This window comes from Megachile rotundata, chromosome 10 (genome assembly GCF_050947335.1).
Source record: "Megachile rotundata isolate GNS110a chromosome 10, iyMegRotu1, whole genome shotgun sequence".
Lineage (NCBI taxonomy): Eukaryota > Metazoa > Arthropoda > Insecta > Hymenoptera > Megachilidae > Megachile > Megachile rotundata.
The window spans coordinates 3,057,104-3,074,945 of NC_134992.1; the positions used below are offsets into that span (position 1 = coordinate 3,057,104).

At 29.9% G+C, this 17,842-nt stretch overlaps 1 protein-coding gene across 2 annotated transcripts in view; it reads right to left on the reverse strand.

The window, feature by feature from the left end:
• Positions 1-17,842, reverse strand: part of LOC100881743 (uncharacterized) — a 62,748-nt gene that overhangs the window by 33,719 nt on the left and 11,187 nt on the right. For both annotated transcript variants that reach the window (XM_076536083.1, XM_076536084.1), the window contains 3 exons: positions 13,005-13,473; positions 8,981-11,575; positions 3,361-5,164 (listed from right to left, as the gene is read on the reverse strand). In XM_076536083.1, the coding sequence (XP_076392198.1) occupies positions 3,361-5,164; positions 8,981-11,575; positions 13,005-13,473 (4,868 nt within the window). The remainder of the gene's footprint in view (positions 1-3,360; positions 5,165-8,980; positions 11,576-13,004; positions 13,474-17,842) is intronic.

Genomic DNA, 17,842 nt, shown 5'->3' on the forward strand with positions numbered 1-17,842 from the left:
ATACGACGATACGGTGAATTATCAATTCATAATAAAGTATTCTAAAGAAGAAAAGATAGACATGTTATTAGTTTATTTTGAAGCTGGGAAAAGTGCTATACATGCAGAAAGATTATACACTACGGAATGTTAGTAAGTCAATAATTTCTAGATTCAGAAAGTGTTTTGATGTAAATGGTCGCCACACATTGAACCCTTTCTGTAAATAAATATTAAAATTAAAATATCTTCTAATCTAATAATTTTTTCACATAAATAGATTAATACTTTTTTGTAAAGAATATGACGGAGTATCAGCTGATGCAATAAAAAATATATGATTCCAGTTAAAAAAACATTAATAATCTGCATGTCCTTTACACGCCCACCTACAAAAAAATATACCACCAGAATATGCCCCTCTCAAAATCATTCAACTTCATCTGAAACATTGTTTGCTATGAGTAATAATAATGACGCAAATCTAGATGGCAAAACGAGGTGAGCCAGGTAAGTTGATAAATGTATAAATCCAAGTATTCTCGTTATCGATTATTAATGTAATAACACACTGTTAAAGCTAATCAGGTGCATTCATAACCTAATTAACATTATGACAATAAATAGAATTCATTTATTTGTTATAAATTATCTGAAATTTCAAATAAATACTACAAGAAATTATGGAAATTTTACTGATCGTACAGGTGTTATATTGCAACACTTTCAATTATAATATCGTGTAAGACTTGCTATGTTTTTGCGATATGTAATGTGATTAGCAAATATTGATTTTCGCGTAACTATAGAAAATGCTTGTATGTATAAAGCACTAGTAAATTAGTGATTCATCGTATTTTATAAATCTTTGTTAAGTATAAAATGTTAGAAAAGTAAAAAAAGTTCTGCTAAGAAATAGGAGAAATTGAAATAACATGATTACGTCAAGAATTATTTACTGAATAATGATTACAATTAGAACAGGCTATGCATAGCAGAATTTAGTCTAGCGGAATTTAGTTTCATACTATTAGTTAACGACAAATAAAAAAGAAAAGTTATTATCATATCAAATTAAATATTGCTTAAAACAAATATCAGTAATATATAGTTTTATCTGTTATAATCTTGTTTCTCAATTGTACTTACTATCGTATTTACAATTAAACTAGAACATTCAGATCCGTCAAAATAAGTTAAGTTAAATAATATACTATGTTGCAAAGTATGATTAGTATCTTTTTTTAAAATGTATGCTACTGTTTTAACACTACTTCTACCGAAAGGTGTTAAAAGACATCTTTTAAATTTTAACTTAAAATTATTCTCTAAATTGAAAAATTTCTCCACAATTAATTTTTTGACTTCTCATACAATAGTTGTTAAATTAATTCAGCGGTGTCATCTTCGATGTAAAAATGTGTATATGGTATACTTATTTCTGCCATGAGGTGTCTTTTGGCATTTTAAGTATTTCACGACAGAAATTATTTTAAACTATTTTACATATAAATAGCAACACCATTTTGCAGCATCATATCAATTATAATTAAATTAGAGAATCCCGATTTCAGTTGTAACAGAAGATACAGGGGATGCGGCATAACTTGGATATTCGCTTATTTACTGCCATGTTGTATTTTAATGTATACCATTTTATTTATAATTTGTAGACTGATGAATTAAGCTAGAATTTACAATCTACTTAAATAATCTATAATAAAAGCACATCAATGTATCAATCATATATATTCATATATATTCAATCATATATATTCATTAAATTATCTACGTTGAACTAGTAATTAGAAATCCCAACAGTTTTGGCAGTTATTTGCATTTAAACGAAAAGGTGTCAGAGACTCCTTTCGTTCGAAATAGGTATACACAAAATCGTGGTAGAAATAGTGTTAAGAAATAAAAAGGTGGTATTTTGCATATTAAGTTACGGCATATCAAATGGAGAAATTCAGAACAGAAAGTCTGACATTATTCGACCACATGAATGTATTGCAAAATAATATTTAGCGAACATTAATTGAAAGCGTAATGTTTAATGAAAACAACTATATATGTAATCTGTTCAATATTAATTTTAATATAAAGTAAAGGACTTCTCATTCGGACAAAAATGGATTAATCAATTTATATCATAATATTATCTATTAATGAATATTGACCGTTAAATGATTTTTTAAATAATTCTCATAATTCGTTCAGAATGGTTAAATAATTTATTAAACAATTTTAATTTATTATTGAAAATTCAATATTCGCTAATAGAAAATATTATGCGTTTAATAATTTATTAAAATGTTATGATGTACATAGTTGTACATATTAATTTATTGTTAGTTCCAAAGAAAAATTAATAATTTTGTGACAAAAATATTAGCAAATTATTTGTATAATTATTTTCCTCAGATTTAGAACTTTAAATCAAACGGCATACAATTGCCATTTTGAAATATTTTTATGTTATCAAATTATATAAGATTTTCTGCAATTTTAAAATAAAATTGGTTAGATTTATAAAATTGGAAATTTATTAAATTTTAAAATATAAAATATTTCAATTTTCAGGTTTAAAAATTTAATAATTAGGTAATTATGTTATTTGAAAAAGTAGAAATTTAAAAAGCTGGAAATCCAGATATTTAGAAATGACAAATATAGAAAATCTAATTTCTAAGCTTACAGATTTGTAAAATTGGAAATTTACATTTGTCTGCATTTCTATATTCCTGTAGAAAAATTTTAATTTTGAAAATTATAGAATTAGAAAATCAACAAAAAGCAGAAACTTTATATTTGAAATTTAGAAATTTAGTAATTTGGTGATTTCATATTTTAGAAATTTAGAAAGAAATTTACATCAAATTATGTAATTTATAATGTTGTCAAATCGAAAATTTTCAAAACATGAAAATATAGAAATTTCAAATTTTCAAATTCTGAAACGTAGAAATTTGATGATTTAGAAATTTGAAATCTTTAAATATATGAATTCTGAATTTAAAGATTCTTAAATTTCGAAATTGAAGAACTGATTTCTTATTAATGCTTGTGTCTACTTACACATTCCTGCACTATATTTTTGTAAGCTTAATAACATTTTGCGTTGTACTAATTAAATGCTACATCTGCAAATAACACTAAATGTCCTAATTTTTCGCTAGAAGTAAAATGAATGTGAATCATTAAATATTTATGTACCTTAAAGCTATGTCATTGATTAATTCTATAAATTCTAAATAAAATGAACTTTACGACAAATAAAACATTGTTTCAAATATTTACTATTTTGACGGATACTGATTGTTCTAGTAATAACAACTGTATGTCTAAATAATATGAATGATGTTATAATAATTATCTGACCTGCAGCTTTTTTCAATTTATCAATTTCTTCTTGTAACTTTTCCAATTGTTTACGTAACTCTTCGTTTTCTGCTCGACAAGTGTTCAACTCGTCCATCAATTTCGCGTTCTCAGCTCTCAATTTCTCATTTTCTTTTTTTATTCTGTCTGCATCACTTTTCGCCGCTGCATCAGCCTTTTCCTTTTCCTCTTTTAATTTACCTAATTCATCTTGCAATTTCGCGTTGTCTCTTTTTAGCTTGTCCAAATCATTTTTCAATTTATTTGCCTTGTTTTGCGCGTCTTCTAGCTTGTCTTTCAGCCCTTCATTTTCCGACTTCAACTCCTTCATAGCCTGCTCTAATTGTATTTTTGCTGCTTCCAGCTCTTTTATTGCTTTCTGTTGTTGAGCTATCGTATTCTTCAGAGTATCGTTCTCATTCTTTAGCGCGTTCAACCGATCCTCCGCTTCTTTTAATTTATTTGTCATCGCATCTAATTCCAAAGTCAATTTTGTTTTCTCGTTCTTTAAAACCTCATTTTCTTTCTTTAACTTTTCGTTCTCGTTTCTTAACGCTTCCAACTGTTCATTCAATTCTGCCAATTTCGGCTTCAACTCGTTCAAAGCCTGCTCTAATTGCATTTTTACTGCTTCGAGCTCTTTTATTGCTTTCTCTAATTTATCTATCGTATTTTTCAGAGTATCGTTCTCATTCTTCAGTGCATTTAACCGATCCTCCGCTTCTTTTAATTTATTTGTCATCGTAGCTAATTCCGAAGTCAATTTTGCAACCTCGTTCTTTAAGTTCTCATTTTCTTTCTTTAACTTTTCGTTTTCATTTCTTGACGCTTCCAATTGTCCATTTAATTCTGTCACTTTCGACTTCAACTTTTCATTTTCGTTCAATAACGTTTCATTTTCATTGCGCATTTTATTCAACGTCGCCTTTAGAGCATTCAGCTCCTCCTTAGCGTCAGCCAACTCCTTTAACGCTTTGTCCTTTGCGGCTGTCTGTTTCTCTAGTTCATTTCTAAGATTGCTCAGATCTCCGCGAAGATTGTTGAGTTCATTAATCAACTGTTGCTTTTCATCTTGGAGGTTCGAGAGTTGATCTTCCAACGACTTCGCTTTAGCTTCAGCAGCCGCTAGTGCCTTATTCAGTTGATCAATTTCGGCATTCAACCGATCAATCTCGCTTTTACATTTTTCTAAATCTTTTAATTGTGCCCGTAACCTGTCGTTTTCGGTTTGACAACTCTCCAAATCTGACCTCAGTTTCCCTGCGGCTGCTTTTTCGGCATCCAATGCCGATTTCAGTTTATCAATTTCAATTCTCTGTCCGTCACCTTCTCCTCTAAGTTTATTGCGTTCCTGTTCCAAATTCCTTGCGTTTTCTTGAAGACCCGCGATTTCATTTTCCAAACTGTTCACTTTAGCTTTTAGTTTATCGTACTCGTCTTTTAGACCACTCAATGCGTTTAATTCAGTCTTCAATGAATCATTTGTAGCTCTCAACGCAGCGATCTCTTCTTTGCACGAATCTAACTGGCTGTTTAGAGCAGAAAGCTGTCTTTTCATATTATCCATTTCGTTTTTGTAATCGTTATTCTCCATTCGAAGTTTCTCTAACTCTTTCTTCAATGCATTCAGCTCATCCTGCAAAGCTTTGAGTTTTGCCTCGCTTTCACCCTTGGCGGATTTTTCTAATTCGGCAGCTTTCTTTTGTTCTTCTATCTGCGCTGTTAGACCGGCGATTTGTTTATTCAACTCAGCTTTTTCGTTCTGTAACCGGTTCAACTCAGCTTCTTGTGCCTTTTTCAGCGCCTGTTAGAATATTAAAGTTGAAAATATTTGGTCCGGATATGATTAGAATTTATTAAAATTAGATTTTTAATTACAGATAAGGTGTATTGTCTCTAAGTTAGAATTATCTATCAGAATACTTTAAGCCTTAATTTCATAGACTTAATTTCATTTACAATAGTAGAGTTTGCAATGTTTAACTGTACACTGTAATGTAGTTCTACTGTAATGTTTATCGGTACACAAATGTATCATTTATTCTGAAGAATTCAGTATTTTTTTTATTCAAACGGTTTTATTGAAAATTTCAAGTGTTTAATTAAGTTTGATATGATTTATACTGGATATATTATTACACGCATTCCTCAAAATATTATTTCTCATTAACATTATTTAGCATTAAGTTACATTTTCCCACTCGAGGTACATCGTATCGATACCAATAAAAAGAAGTTTAATACATTTACATGCGAGTAAACTTTTAAAGAAATACAACACATTTGCTTATTTATTCTTTTTTATTATATAAATATACGTTATTTAGAATAAAAACGAAATTTTACCTCAGATTTAATTAAAAATTTACTACGGTTTCTTTTCAGTATATCGCTTTTAATTTTGTTCATATTTTTTACCACAATTTCTAGACATTTAACTATTGGCAAAGTTAATCATGAATACACTGAATATTTATGAATTTTGTTGTGTTCTACTGTTAGTTTTGTTGAAAGAGAAAATCGTTCCTATTTTTGGCAAGCTTTTAAAATCTGGTGCTCTATTATATTAGATAACAAAGTACGTTACATATTACATAAATTATGAGATAAAATAAACTCATTAATACAATACGATGAACAAATAATATGAATATTAATTAACAATATAATGTAGTTTAATGTGATAGTTTACCTAACAAAGACCAGATTTTGTAGAGCTGATTTTATTTGACGTACTTAACTTATTTAAAACGTATATTTGGCTATTATATAGGTTCTAGCCTACATTTCTTTTTCAACTGAAAATACAGTTGTGGAAAATAAAATTGTTATATTGCGCAATATTGTACGAACTACTGCGTAGTCCACTTCCGTCCACCACCAATCGCAAAATTAAATTGATAAAGATAACAATTGGTAATGAGAGATTATTACATTGTAGTACATCCTTTCTATTGTACAACATGCTGTAAAACAGGTTAACACGTTAGACATAATTATTTTTAAATAATTAAATAATACACGATTATTTTTTCATCAAAAGTTTCTTTAAATTTCCTCTCAAATTTAAAACATTCTTTAAATTTTTTTTCTTATTTTGTATTTTTTCTTATTTCTATGTTAAAAATACTATTTCCTTGATGTTGTAAAAATTAGGAGCTTGTGAAATCTGTGGCCAAAATATTTTTATCAGCTGAAAATTCGGCATTTCGTTCTACTGGTATTATGTAAATAAATATATGCAATAAATAGTTTCTGTATTTTGATGTAGAATAGTTTCATGTTTTATGCTTTTGTATTATAATCTTCCCATTCCCTATACCTCTGAAAGTAACTATTAAAATTTGACGACTACGTGCTGAATTAGTACTAAACGTATGTAGTACGTTGTAATTGCTATGTTATAGAATAAACAATTACAGAGGGTGGTCTTTTATAACATCTTAATAGTCGTCCGAATTAATTGTGCTTCTACAACTTTATATCATATTCACTCCGAAAGTTAAATCTAAGAATTATATGAATGCAAGAATAGCTACTACATATACCTAATTAATAATATCCTTTAGCAGCGTAATCGATTCCAATAGTTTTCTTAAGGAAAATGTATTTTCTATTTTAGTAATATGTCTGTTCCTAATACTGTCTATCCTCAAACTACTTTGGCAGTCTCTTCCAAATATAGGTAGGATCATAAAAGAAAAATCATAAAAAATGAATTGAAAAAGGAATTGAAGAAGAGATAAGAAGGTTGTAAAAAATACAGGTACATTGGAACATAAGTATCTGACACGAAATATTGGAACTCGTTGACATTAAATGATTGTAAAACCTCAACATTTCATAGTTAAAACTCGATATTTATATTCTGTGCTAAACAGGTCTATATCCAATTTAATATTGTTGCGAGTACGTGTTAATAGTACGCACTCAGCTGTTAATATAATACAGAACAAGTTATTAATTATTTGGACAATGTTTTTCAGAAAACAGCGCTATTATATTCAACAGAAATAAATATCACTTAAAAATATGCAGAGAAAAATAATATGTTAGCTTTACTCATTTTGCAGTTACTTTTACTGGTTTTGTACTCTCATTAGAAAAATGGTCTTTCTAATGTGATGTATTTTTTTTTTCTTTAAAAGCTTGCGATTGCGATGAGCAACTTTGTACAAAATTAAAAATACTGCCAAGAATTATACAACTGTAAGAAGCAATAAATTAAGATAAGAAACTATAGATCTGTTTTCCAGAAAATTTGTTTATAGCTGTGGTGCCAGACACTTATTTAACAAAATAGAGCTTGGTAAATGTAAAAAATAATTGTTATATTTCATTCTCTTTTTGCGGATAACTATGGGCAAAATAATCCGTAATAATAGTATATGGAAGCTTCGTCAGCTGTCTATTTATGGAGCTACCTCAATTTTGGACATTTTGTACCATTTTCCTTTGCGGTGTAACACAAAATAAAATAAAATTGTCCAATATATAAATCCGAACACAAAGGAAGAAAACATTAAAGAAATTCTATTTCTATATTTTAGTTGTAACGCATTTCCTACGCCAAATTACAATATAACATTTGTCAAAATTACATTGATATAACAAGTAATAGAAACACATGTAACAATGACTTAAAATGTTACATATGCATAAATTAATCATTGTTTTTTAATTAATTAGTTTAATATTCTTTGATAAATTAATGTAATACTTCTGGATTAATTAGTATAGTACAATTTTTTTAATCCTTAAACATTTATTGAATAACCGTATTGGACACTTCTTTTTAAACCTAGTTTTTATATTTTTCGTTTTTTGAATCAAAATTAAAAATTTTCAAGTTTTAACAATTCTGATTTATGTTATGCGAAACATGTATATTTTTTTTTTATTTTGAAACAAATCATGTATGAAATTGTAACATTTGAAAAAAGCATATAAGCCTATTAAGTCGAATACATACTATAACATGAGTACTATTATTCTTTTGTTGCATTGTTTGTTTGCATTATCGATTTTCTAATGATTGAGTTCATATTGACTGACAAGGCAGAACTACAATAGTTTCAAAAAAATATGATACATCAATAATTCTTTATATAACTGATTGGAGTTATGTAGCAAAAATTATTCATTCAAATCTATAAAAATATCTACCTAAGTGATTTATTATTGTAATTACATGGACGTAAACAAAAAGATTGTTACGATTTTACCATATTTTTGAAAAGCAGCATGTAAACCAATTTGTTTAAAACATATCGTTTTCAAATCAAGATTTCTGTGTTTAGGACGTTTTAGATATTCTCTAAAAAATTCAATTTCATAGAATTACTTCTCATTAATACTGTAATAAAAACTATGATTTTCTTGAAATGCTTTTTTGACTTATGTGTACTTTTTTCAACAAACGCCTCAAGTAATATCCTTCCAATTACTACTAATTTTAAACAAGTATTACTAATTTGATGTGCTAAATATGTGATAAACAGTATGTCGATAAAATTCTTACATATATTAACAAAAATAATAAATGAATAAATTAGCCAAAAGGAAAATACTTAATTAGCGAAATCTGTTCAAACAATGGAGAAACAATATTTCGTTTTACCTGGCATTCGGATAAATCCTTTAATGCTTTCTCCAAATCCGCTTTTAATTTATCTATTTCAATCTGCAGCTTACAATTCTCCAGTTTCCAATGTTCTACATCCTCTTCCAATTTAGCAATTTTTGCCCGTAATTCGGAAATTAAATTATTTAAATCGGCAATTTCCGCCTTCAAATCCGCGCATTCTTGTTTCGCTTGAGACAATTCGTTATCCATATCTAATAGCTTTGCGCGTAGCGTTTGATTCTCTTGCTGCAAAGCGTCATTTTCTGCTTTAGCTGCCTTTAATTTCTCATTCAAATCTCCTACTTGACTTTCTAACATCGCCATGTCGTTTCGCATTCTTTCATTGTCACTCATTCCGCCATCTAGCCTTAATCTTAAGTTTCTTGCATCATCCTCTAACGCTTTCAGATCATTTTGCAATTTATCATTTTCTTTTTGCAAACGATCGACCAAAGGCTCGAGTTCCTGAATTTTACGTTCTGCAATATCCAGCTGATTCCTTAGCTTACTCAATTCGTCATTCAACGATTGTACCTGTTCTCGTAATTTTTCACCTTCAGCCTTCATCGCCTCATTTTCCTGTTTGCAAGCGTTCAACTCTTCTCTCAACTTATTATTTTCAGCTTCCAATTGATTTTTCTGCGCCTTCAAGTTTTCGTTCTCTGTTCTACAATCGTTCAGTTGTTTCCTCAACTCGTCAATCTCATTTTGCAATTTGTCATTTTCTTTTTGCAAACGATCTCCTAAAGGTTCGAGTTCCTCAATTTTACGTTCTGCAATATCCAGCTGATTCCTTAGCTTATTCAAATCATCATTCAACGATTGTACCTGTCCTCGTAATTTTTCACCTTCAGCCTTCATCGCCTCATTTTCTTGTTTGCAAGCGTTCAACTCTTCTCTCAACTTATTATTTTCAGCTTCTAATTGATTTTTCTGCGCCTTCAAATTTTCATTTTCTGTTCTACAATCGTTCAGTTGTTTTCTCAGCTCGTCAATCTCATTCTGCAATTTATCATTTTCTTTTTGCAAATGATCTCCCAAAGGCTCGAGTTCCTGAAGTTTTTGTTCTGCAATATCAAGCTGACCCCTTAGTTTACTTAAATCGTCATTCAACGATTGTACCTGTTCTCGTAATTTTTCACTTTCAGCTTTTATCGCCTCATTTTCTTGTTTGCAGGCGTTCAACTCTTCTTTTAACTTATTATTTTCAGTTTCCAATTGATTTTTCTGCGCCATCAAGTTTTCGATCTCTGTTTTGCAGTCGTTCAGTTGTTTCCTCAACTCGTCAATTTCGTTTTGTAAAGTAGAATTTTCCCGTTGTAAAGCGTCCCTTTCAGCTTTACACTTCTCAATTTCAGTTTTAACAGCTTGATTTTCAGTTTGCAATTTCTCCAATTCCTCCATACACTTGTCGACAGCGTCCTTCAAAGAACCTATTTCAGATTTCAATCGATCGACTTCGTTCACAGCTTTGTCGAGCTCCTTTTTTAGGCGATCGATCTCGGTCAGTAAATCGGCATTCTCCAATTTCATTTGTTCCACCTGATCCATTGCGTCCTTGAGTTTTTTCTCGAGCTCCCCATTTCTGGCCTTCAAATCCATGTTTTCATTCGCTAAGCGATCCTTTTCGCTTGTCAAATTGTTCAATTCATCTTTGATCTTTTGAAGCTCGGACATTTTGTCTTTGTCCGCAGCTCTTAATGCGTCTCCAGCGCCTCGTAGGTCTTCCGCTTCCTTTCTCGCATGATCAAGGTCGCTTTGCAAATTCCGTACATTTTGTTTCAACGCATCGTTCTCAAGCTTCATATCGTTGAGAGCCTCTTGCAGTTTATCCTTCTCTAATTTTAGTTTGTTGAGTTGTTCACCGACATTATCCAATTCAGCTTTTAGACTCTCGTTCTTCGCTATTGCTTCTTCAAGTTGCTTCTTAATGTTGCTGTTCTCGTCTAGCAACGCTTTGCGTTCTTCTTCAGCCTTATTTAATTCGTCCTGCAGTCTGTTAATTTCTGCTTCTAGATTATTCAATGCTTGCTTCATACTGTCGTAATCGCTCTTTAAGACATTGTTCAAATTCATCAATTCCTCGTTCTCTTTCTTCATCTTCTCCAGTTCCGCTTTCAACCTCTCGTTCTCTTCAGCCAACCTCTTCGCTGCTTCTACATCTTCACGCAGTTTATTATTTTCTCCTTTTGCAACCTCCAGCTGATCCCTCAGATTCGTATTATCTTTCTGCAACCTCTCGAGTTCAGATTGGCAATTTTTCAAATTTTCTTCTAAGGCATTCCTGGCCGCCGTTTCTTCTTCCAACTGATTAGTTAGTGCTAGGAGTTGTTCGTTCGCATTATCTAACTCTTTCAATAATTTTTCGTTGTCATTCTTTAAAACTTCTAGCTGTTTTTCTAGACTTTCCTTGATTGCGTTAGTGTGCGCAAGTTCGTTTTGTAATTTCGCGAGCTCTTCCAACAGTTGGTTCCTCTCTAATTCTAGGTCCTCTAATTGTGATTTCAGTTCCTCCAGTTGTGATTTCAAATTATTTAATTCGAGCAAATTTATTTCTGCTTGCCTTAGTTCATTTAGTAGTTCCTGAATCTGAAACAAGATTACATGATCTTTTACTACTAGTTGTGTATATATAATAACGTATTAACGAGGGTGGAAAAATGTCCTCTTTTGGATTGAAATAAAATAACACATTTTCAATATATTTATTGATATTTACTGAGCATTACAGTTTTTAGTGTTACTAATAACCTATTCTTAGTGTGATGATAATTTTTTTATTTTATTTTTCTAGAAGGATGTCATTTAGGAATTTTATTTAGTGAATAAAATGAGATCAGAGCTGAAAATCTTAAGCAGTAATATTATCGAACAGAACTTTTCGTAGACTTAATATATATAGTGTGTGATTTATTAGAAAACATATAAACACCTTAAGAAATGTGGATGGTATGGAGAAATATATCAGACAAAAGTTGTAAGGTACTAGAGTACTCATACTTAAAAAGCTATGTGGAGATCGATTCGATTAAAAAATATAAATCTTTATAGAATACCGTGAAGAATTAATCTGCACAAAAAAGACATATCATCCTACTTAGGAGGATCACATTTTGTCAAATCCGTAGAAGATCCTATATTTTTTAGAGAATCAAATACATTTATTAGTGTATTATTCAACTTTAACTATTCACTTAACGTTTTCATCTCGAATTCAAGACTCAATAAAGTTTAATTTGCTCAAGTTTAATAGACAAAGTCTTTGTGCTACTAGTATTAGACGATTATTGTGTATGCGTTACATATCATGAACAAGTGTTACTTCATTTCATCAATTTGCTCTTCTGTTAACAAAATTCGAGACAAACGTTTCACCTAATTAAAAAAGGTAAATCTAATTTGGTAAAATTTCAGGCAAGAACAGTGGTAACCTTATTACAGGGACTTAGGATTAAAATCTCAGGGATTAAGGACTAAAACCTTGAGGATTAAGGATTTTCTTTCCCTTTTCTTTAATCTCTTTATAAGAATCATACATTTCTTACGTATTATTGTGTCTTACAGTTTTATACTTTATATTGATTATACAATTACTTTAAAATTATGTTTAATCTGTCTATTATTATTAATTTTATATTTTTAGCAAGGTTTATGATAATTAAGTTTGAGAATGACTGTAACCATATCTGTTTTTGTTTCATGCTACTTGAAGAGGTCAATAGCCGTATATTTTTTCACGTAGAGTATGATACCGAGTGTATGATAAAAAAAGGCAAGATGGACTTGAAATAACCTCGAAGGCGCCCATGTATTAAAAAGTTTATAATGCCATTTGGCTCCTTACTCGAAATAGTAAAGGACACGTGTTAGTTAAACAAACTAACAAACTAAGTTCTTAAATCACACGTTTTCGAGATTTTTTACAATGCCAACTTAAATGGGATACTCTGCATATTCTGTACAGTATATATCCCTGTAAGAACTTGTTTTCTTTTTTGAATTTGAACTGTTTTTGTACCTTGTCATCTTTTTCTTGAAGTTCCGCTTTCAGTGCCGCGATTTGATCCAATAAATCTTGTTGACTGATCGTGCCTTCAAGTGCGTTATTCAATGAATCAATGAGATTGTCTTTTTCTGCCAGTTGTTGTGTCAAACCGGCTACAGTATTTTCACAATCTTTGAGCCTTTGCAATAAGTCAGATACATCTATGTATTCCGGCACAGTAGTTGTTTCGACCGATTTCGCCGGTGACATATGCCCGGTTATTTCCTTTTCATCAAGTTTTGCCAACTGGCGTTTCAACTCAGCTATTTCAGCTAAAAGACGATCGTTTTCAGCTTGCAGATCATCGCAGTTCTTCGGCACATCCAGACCACCTTTCATCAATGCGCGAAGTTTTGCCCTTAAACGATATATGGCAGGGCAGCTGACGTCCTCTTCGGTTTCTGCCAGTTTTAATTTCAAATGTGATATCATATCCCTCAATCTGTTCAGAGAAAGAAACATAATTTATACAATCGATAGATAAAAGGCGATTTTTTAATGTAGGTACATTAATACGGGTTACATTTTTACTTAACATTAGCCTATGATTCAATCAATTCGATAATAAATCGGATTTTTACAAACGAGTTTATCAAAGTTAGAAGATCATTAATACGTTTTATGAGTAGAAACGTTGTATAAGTAATATCAAAAGTAGAAGGAAGTCAAAGTAAATTGAAGTTTCGGAGTTTAGGTAAAACGTTTCTTACAGCATTAAATGCTGTATATTTTATACGCAAACCTACTGAATTCAGAAGAACAATCCAAATCATTTGAAATTTATATTTCAACGTAAACTGAAAGTTTAAAGTTTGTGTATAATATTTCAACGATTATAAAATTTTATGCGATGAATATTATAAACAGACAACATTCTTATTTAGATAATAAATATATAAAAAATTAAAAAAGAAAATATATATACTTTTATATATTCTATTATATTTGGATTTAGGGGATTTTCAAACGTAAAGATTTGCAGACAAAAACTGGCATATTTGAATGCTTTCCTTTATATTTTTCGCATAATGATCAATATTTCGAGGATTTGAATGGTTATCATTTGTACTAACGAGATTCGCATAAAACTTTGCAATATTTTTTTAAAAGAGATATTTGTGCAGGAAGTCTCAAGGTTTAAGAAGCTTCCTAGATTCACAGCCTGTTAGAATCAGATTTCCCACGGGAACGAATGCACAGTACAGAGCATATAGCAATTTTGGAAAGCAAAGTGTTACTGTTGTTTTCATAACATAATATAGTCGAATAAACATTTCATTCAATAATGTAATATAAAAAATGCACAAAAAATAGTGCATTCCTTTTATAAATTGATATTATAAAGTAGCTGTCATGAATATCTTGAAAACTGTCTGAATGTTACTGTTTATCACTAACGTGGAAAATTACTTCCATTACGTATCAGAATTAAATAAAATAATTTTAAGAAAAAAAATACACCGACTTCGAAATGCACTAAAAAGTATAAAATAATTTCTATTTCCTAATGAAGTAATTTCTATTTCATTCAATCATACAATTACGTAACAGATATGAATGAAACCTATTTACTCGTTAGGTATTATATTAAATACATTTCAACCTTTTCGGAGGCGGCGCAAAATTAAAAGATTATTTTGAATATGTTATTTAATTTTGCGCCGCCTCCGAAAAGGTTGAAATGTATTTGATATAATACCTAACGAGTAAATAGGTTTCATTCATATCTGTTACGTAATTGTATGATTGAATGAAATAGAAATTACTTCATTAGGAAATAGAAATTATTTTATACTTTTTAGTGCATTTCGAAGTCGGTGTATTTTTTTTCTTAAAATTATTTTATTTCACGCTTTTTATCGGCCGACAAGACGTGTTTGTAGAAACAGTAGAAAATCGGCGACTGCATGTTGACTCATACACCACCAGAGACACGGAGGCATACGTAGAATTCAATACATTAATAACAATAGCTTTTCGCTAATAACTCGAAAACTAAAGCTTTCCGTCAATTATGCATAAGGAAAAAGTTGTCCAGAACCACGCCCTTAACAACATATTCGAAGGATATTAAAATCGTTCGAAGTTGATTTCAAAAGTTAACAACAATTTTTCGCTAATATCTCGAAAACTAAAGCTTTCCGCGATATTTTTATAGGAACAAAATTGTTCAGAATCATGTCCGTGATAAGATATTAAAAGCGCACTAAAATCGAGAAAAGTTTATTTCAAAAGTTGTCGGTTTTTTTACAATAACAACACTTTGCAATTAAAAAATGAAAAATTTTTTGATAATGGTACCAATGGGGAGTCAGAACCTACCAGATGCAAAAGGTTTCGTTCCGATCGGTGCATCCAGCTAGGCGTAATCGGCGGGCACACATAGAAAATAATAAAAAAAAAAAAAAAAAATGTACTGATCGAATTGAGTAACCTCCTTCTTTTTCGAAGTCTGTTAAAAAGTCATAATGAGTGTGTAATAAAGTCCATAAAGAAATTCGTATTTTGAAAATTATAACAAACAGAGATAATCTTAATTATTGTTAAAGTTTGTTATTAGGTTATAAAGTTTACTAATAGTGACACAATTTATTGTGTTAGTATTATGATTTATTTTGTCATTGTGATTGTATAAATGTGAACTAACAAAAATCCTGGTCTTTCATTGTAATTCGCTGATATATGAAACTGAAATGAAATTTTGTAAAAATTCATTTTTTATTTTCGTTTTTTGATATTTTAATGCATTACAGAGTAAAAATCACACTTGTATAGATTTTTTCATTCTTACTTAAAAGTCAAAAACGTTTAAAGAAGTAGGGGTAGTTTTACTGATTAGTAAGATCTATTTAATGCATCTTGCAATTTATTATTAATTATTATTAATTAATTATTATTAATTAATACAAATTAATAATATTAATTATTATTAATTATTATTAATAATATTAATTAATATTAATTATTATTAATTATTATTAATTAATAATAAATTTATTTAGTATCACTATTATAATTTATTTTGCTATGATTCTATAGTTAAATATCAACATAATTTTTTGTCTTTTATAACAGTTATTCATATTTATACAAAATTAAAACAACATTTTGTTGAAAGTAATTCTTATTTAGAAGTCAGAAATGTTTAAATTAATAGTGAGAATTTCCCTATCGCTAGACAGTACTTAATATCGGTCGTTGATCATATTTATCACATTTAAAATGTTATCAAATTACGTTTTTATATAATTCATAAAGAAGATTGAATAAATGAACCGTTGTTTTTAAATTTAGTATAAATGCATTTATCATTCTTGAGATATTCAGGGATTTTCGTCCGTACCAATTTAACAGCACTGGCAAACGTCAATCAATTTGGATAATGCTTTAAAACTATAAATATCTTAAATTTTGTTTAAAAATGAAAATGACAGTAATTGTGGAAAAATTTTTTGGCTCCGTGATTTCTTATCACGGAGAAGCTTTTGAATCATGGTACACAGATAAATATATTATTTATTATAGTATAATTATGGTTTCTATACCTTTAAAAGGTAATTGGCAAATGAGTTAAATGTAAAAAATGTTACCCTTGTGCCCACTCTCCTCTAAAAAAAATTACAGAAACTATTTATTATATATAATTATTTACATAATACCAATCGCACGAAATACCAAATTTTCAGCTGACAAAAATATTTAGGCCCGAGATTTCACAAGCTCCTAATTTTCACAACATCAAGGAAATAGTTTTTGTAACACAGCAATTCCGAAAGTGTTTAACAATTAATTTTGGTCTGTTACACCCAGTAACATGAAATTGACTTAACAGATGCAAATTAGTGTGACGTAAACCGAATGAACAATTAACCTTTTCTCTTCGGCTGTCCAGTCCGTCGAAGTACTGTACAAGCTTATAAGCGGCGCTCGTACCCACAGGACATATTGTGCGCGCCGCTTATAAGCGGCGCTCGAAGCGAAAGCGTTAAAAATAAGTAACATGAGGTCGACAATGAAACACGGTGGTGGAGGCTTGATGGTATGGGGCTGCATTTTTAGTGTTGGAGTAGGGGGGCTGGTTTTTATTGAACATATTATGGACAAGAACAAATATTTAGACACATTAATAAAAAATTTATTAAAAAATGCCACGAATATGGGTATACGCGACAGTTTTAAGTTCTACCAGGATAACGATCCGAAATACAAATCGAAAATAGTTCAGGAATATTTATTATATGCTTGTCCGAAAGTGCTCCATCCTCCACCACAATGACCAGATTTAAATCCAATTGAAAATCTATGGGACTTATTGGATCGTAATGTTAAGACCACCCCTATAGAAACAAAAGACGAATTAAAATAATTAAAATAAATTAAAATAACATAATTTCAAACATACCAACACGTTTGCAACACGTCATGAGACAAAAGGGATGTCCCAAAAAATATTAAATTAATATTAAAATTATAACTTTGTTGTTACATACACTCTAAATAAGAAAAACTTTATGTAATATTAAGTGTCCGAATATTTTTTCGACACCGATAGCTGGTCTAATTTCATTTATCATTTACTATGTAGAAAACAATAAAAAATAAAGTATTTAATTTTACATATCTGTAAACTAGAATATGTGTTTTAACTCATTACGGATCAGAAAATTCGATAATCACATTGCAAGTAAGTACATAAAGCTTTAATTTCGCAAGTACCATAGTGTCTGAATATTAAATCGAGTAACTGTACCTCTACAATCCCTTTGCTTGAATCCTATCATACTAATAGAATAAGAAAAAAATTCAAAAAA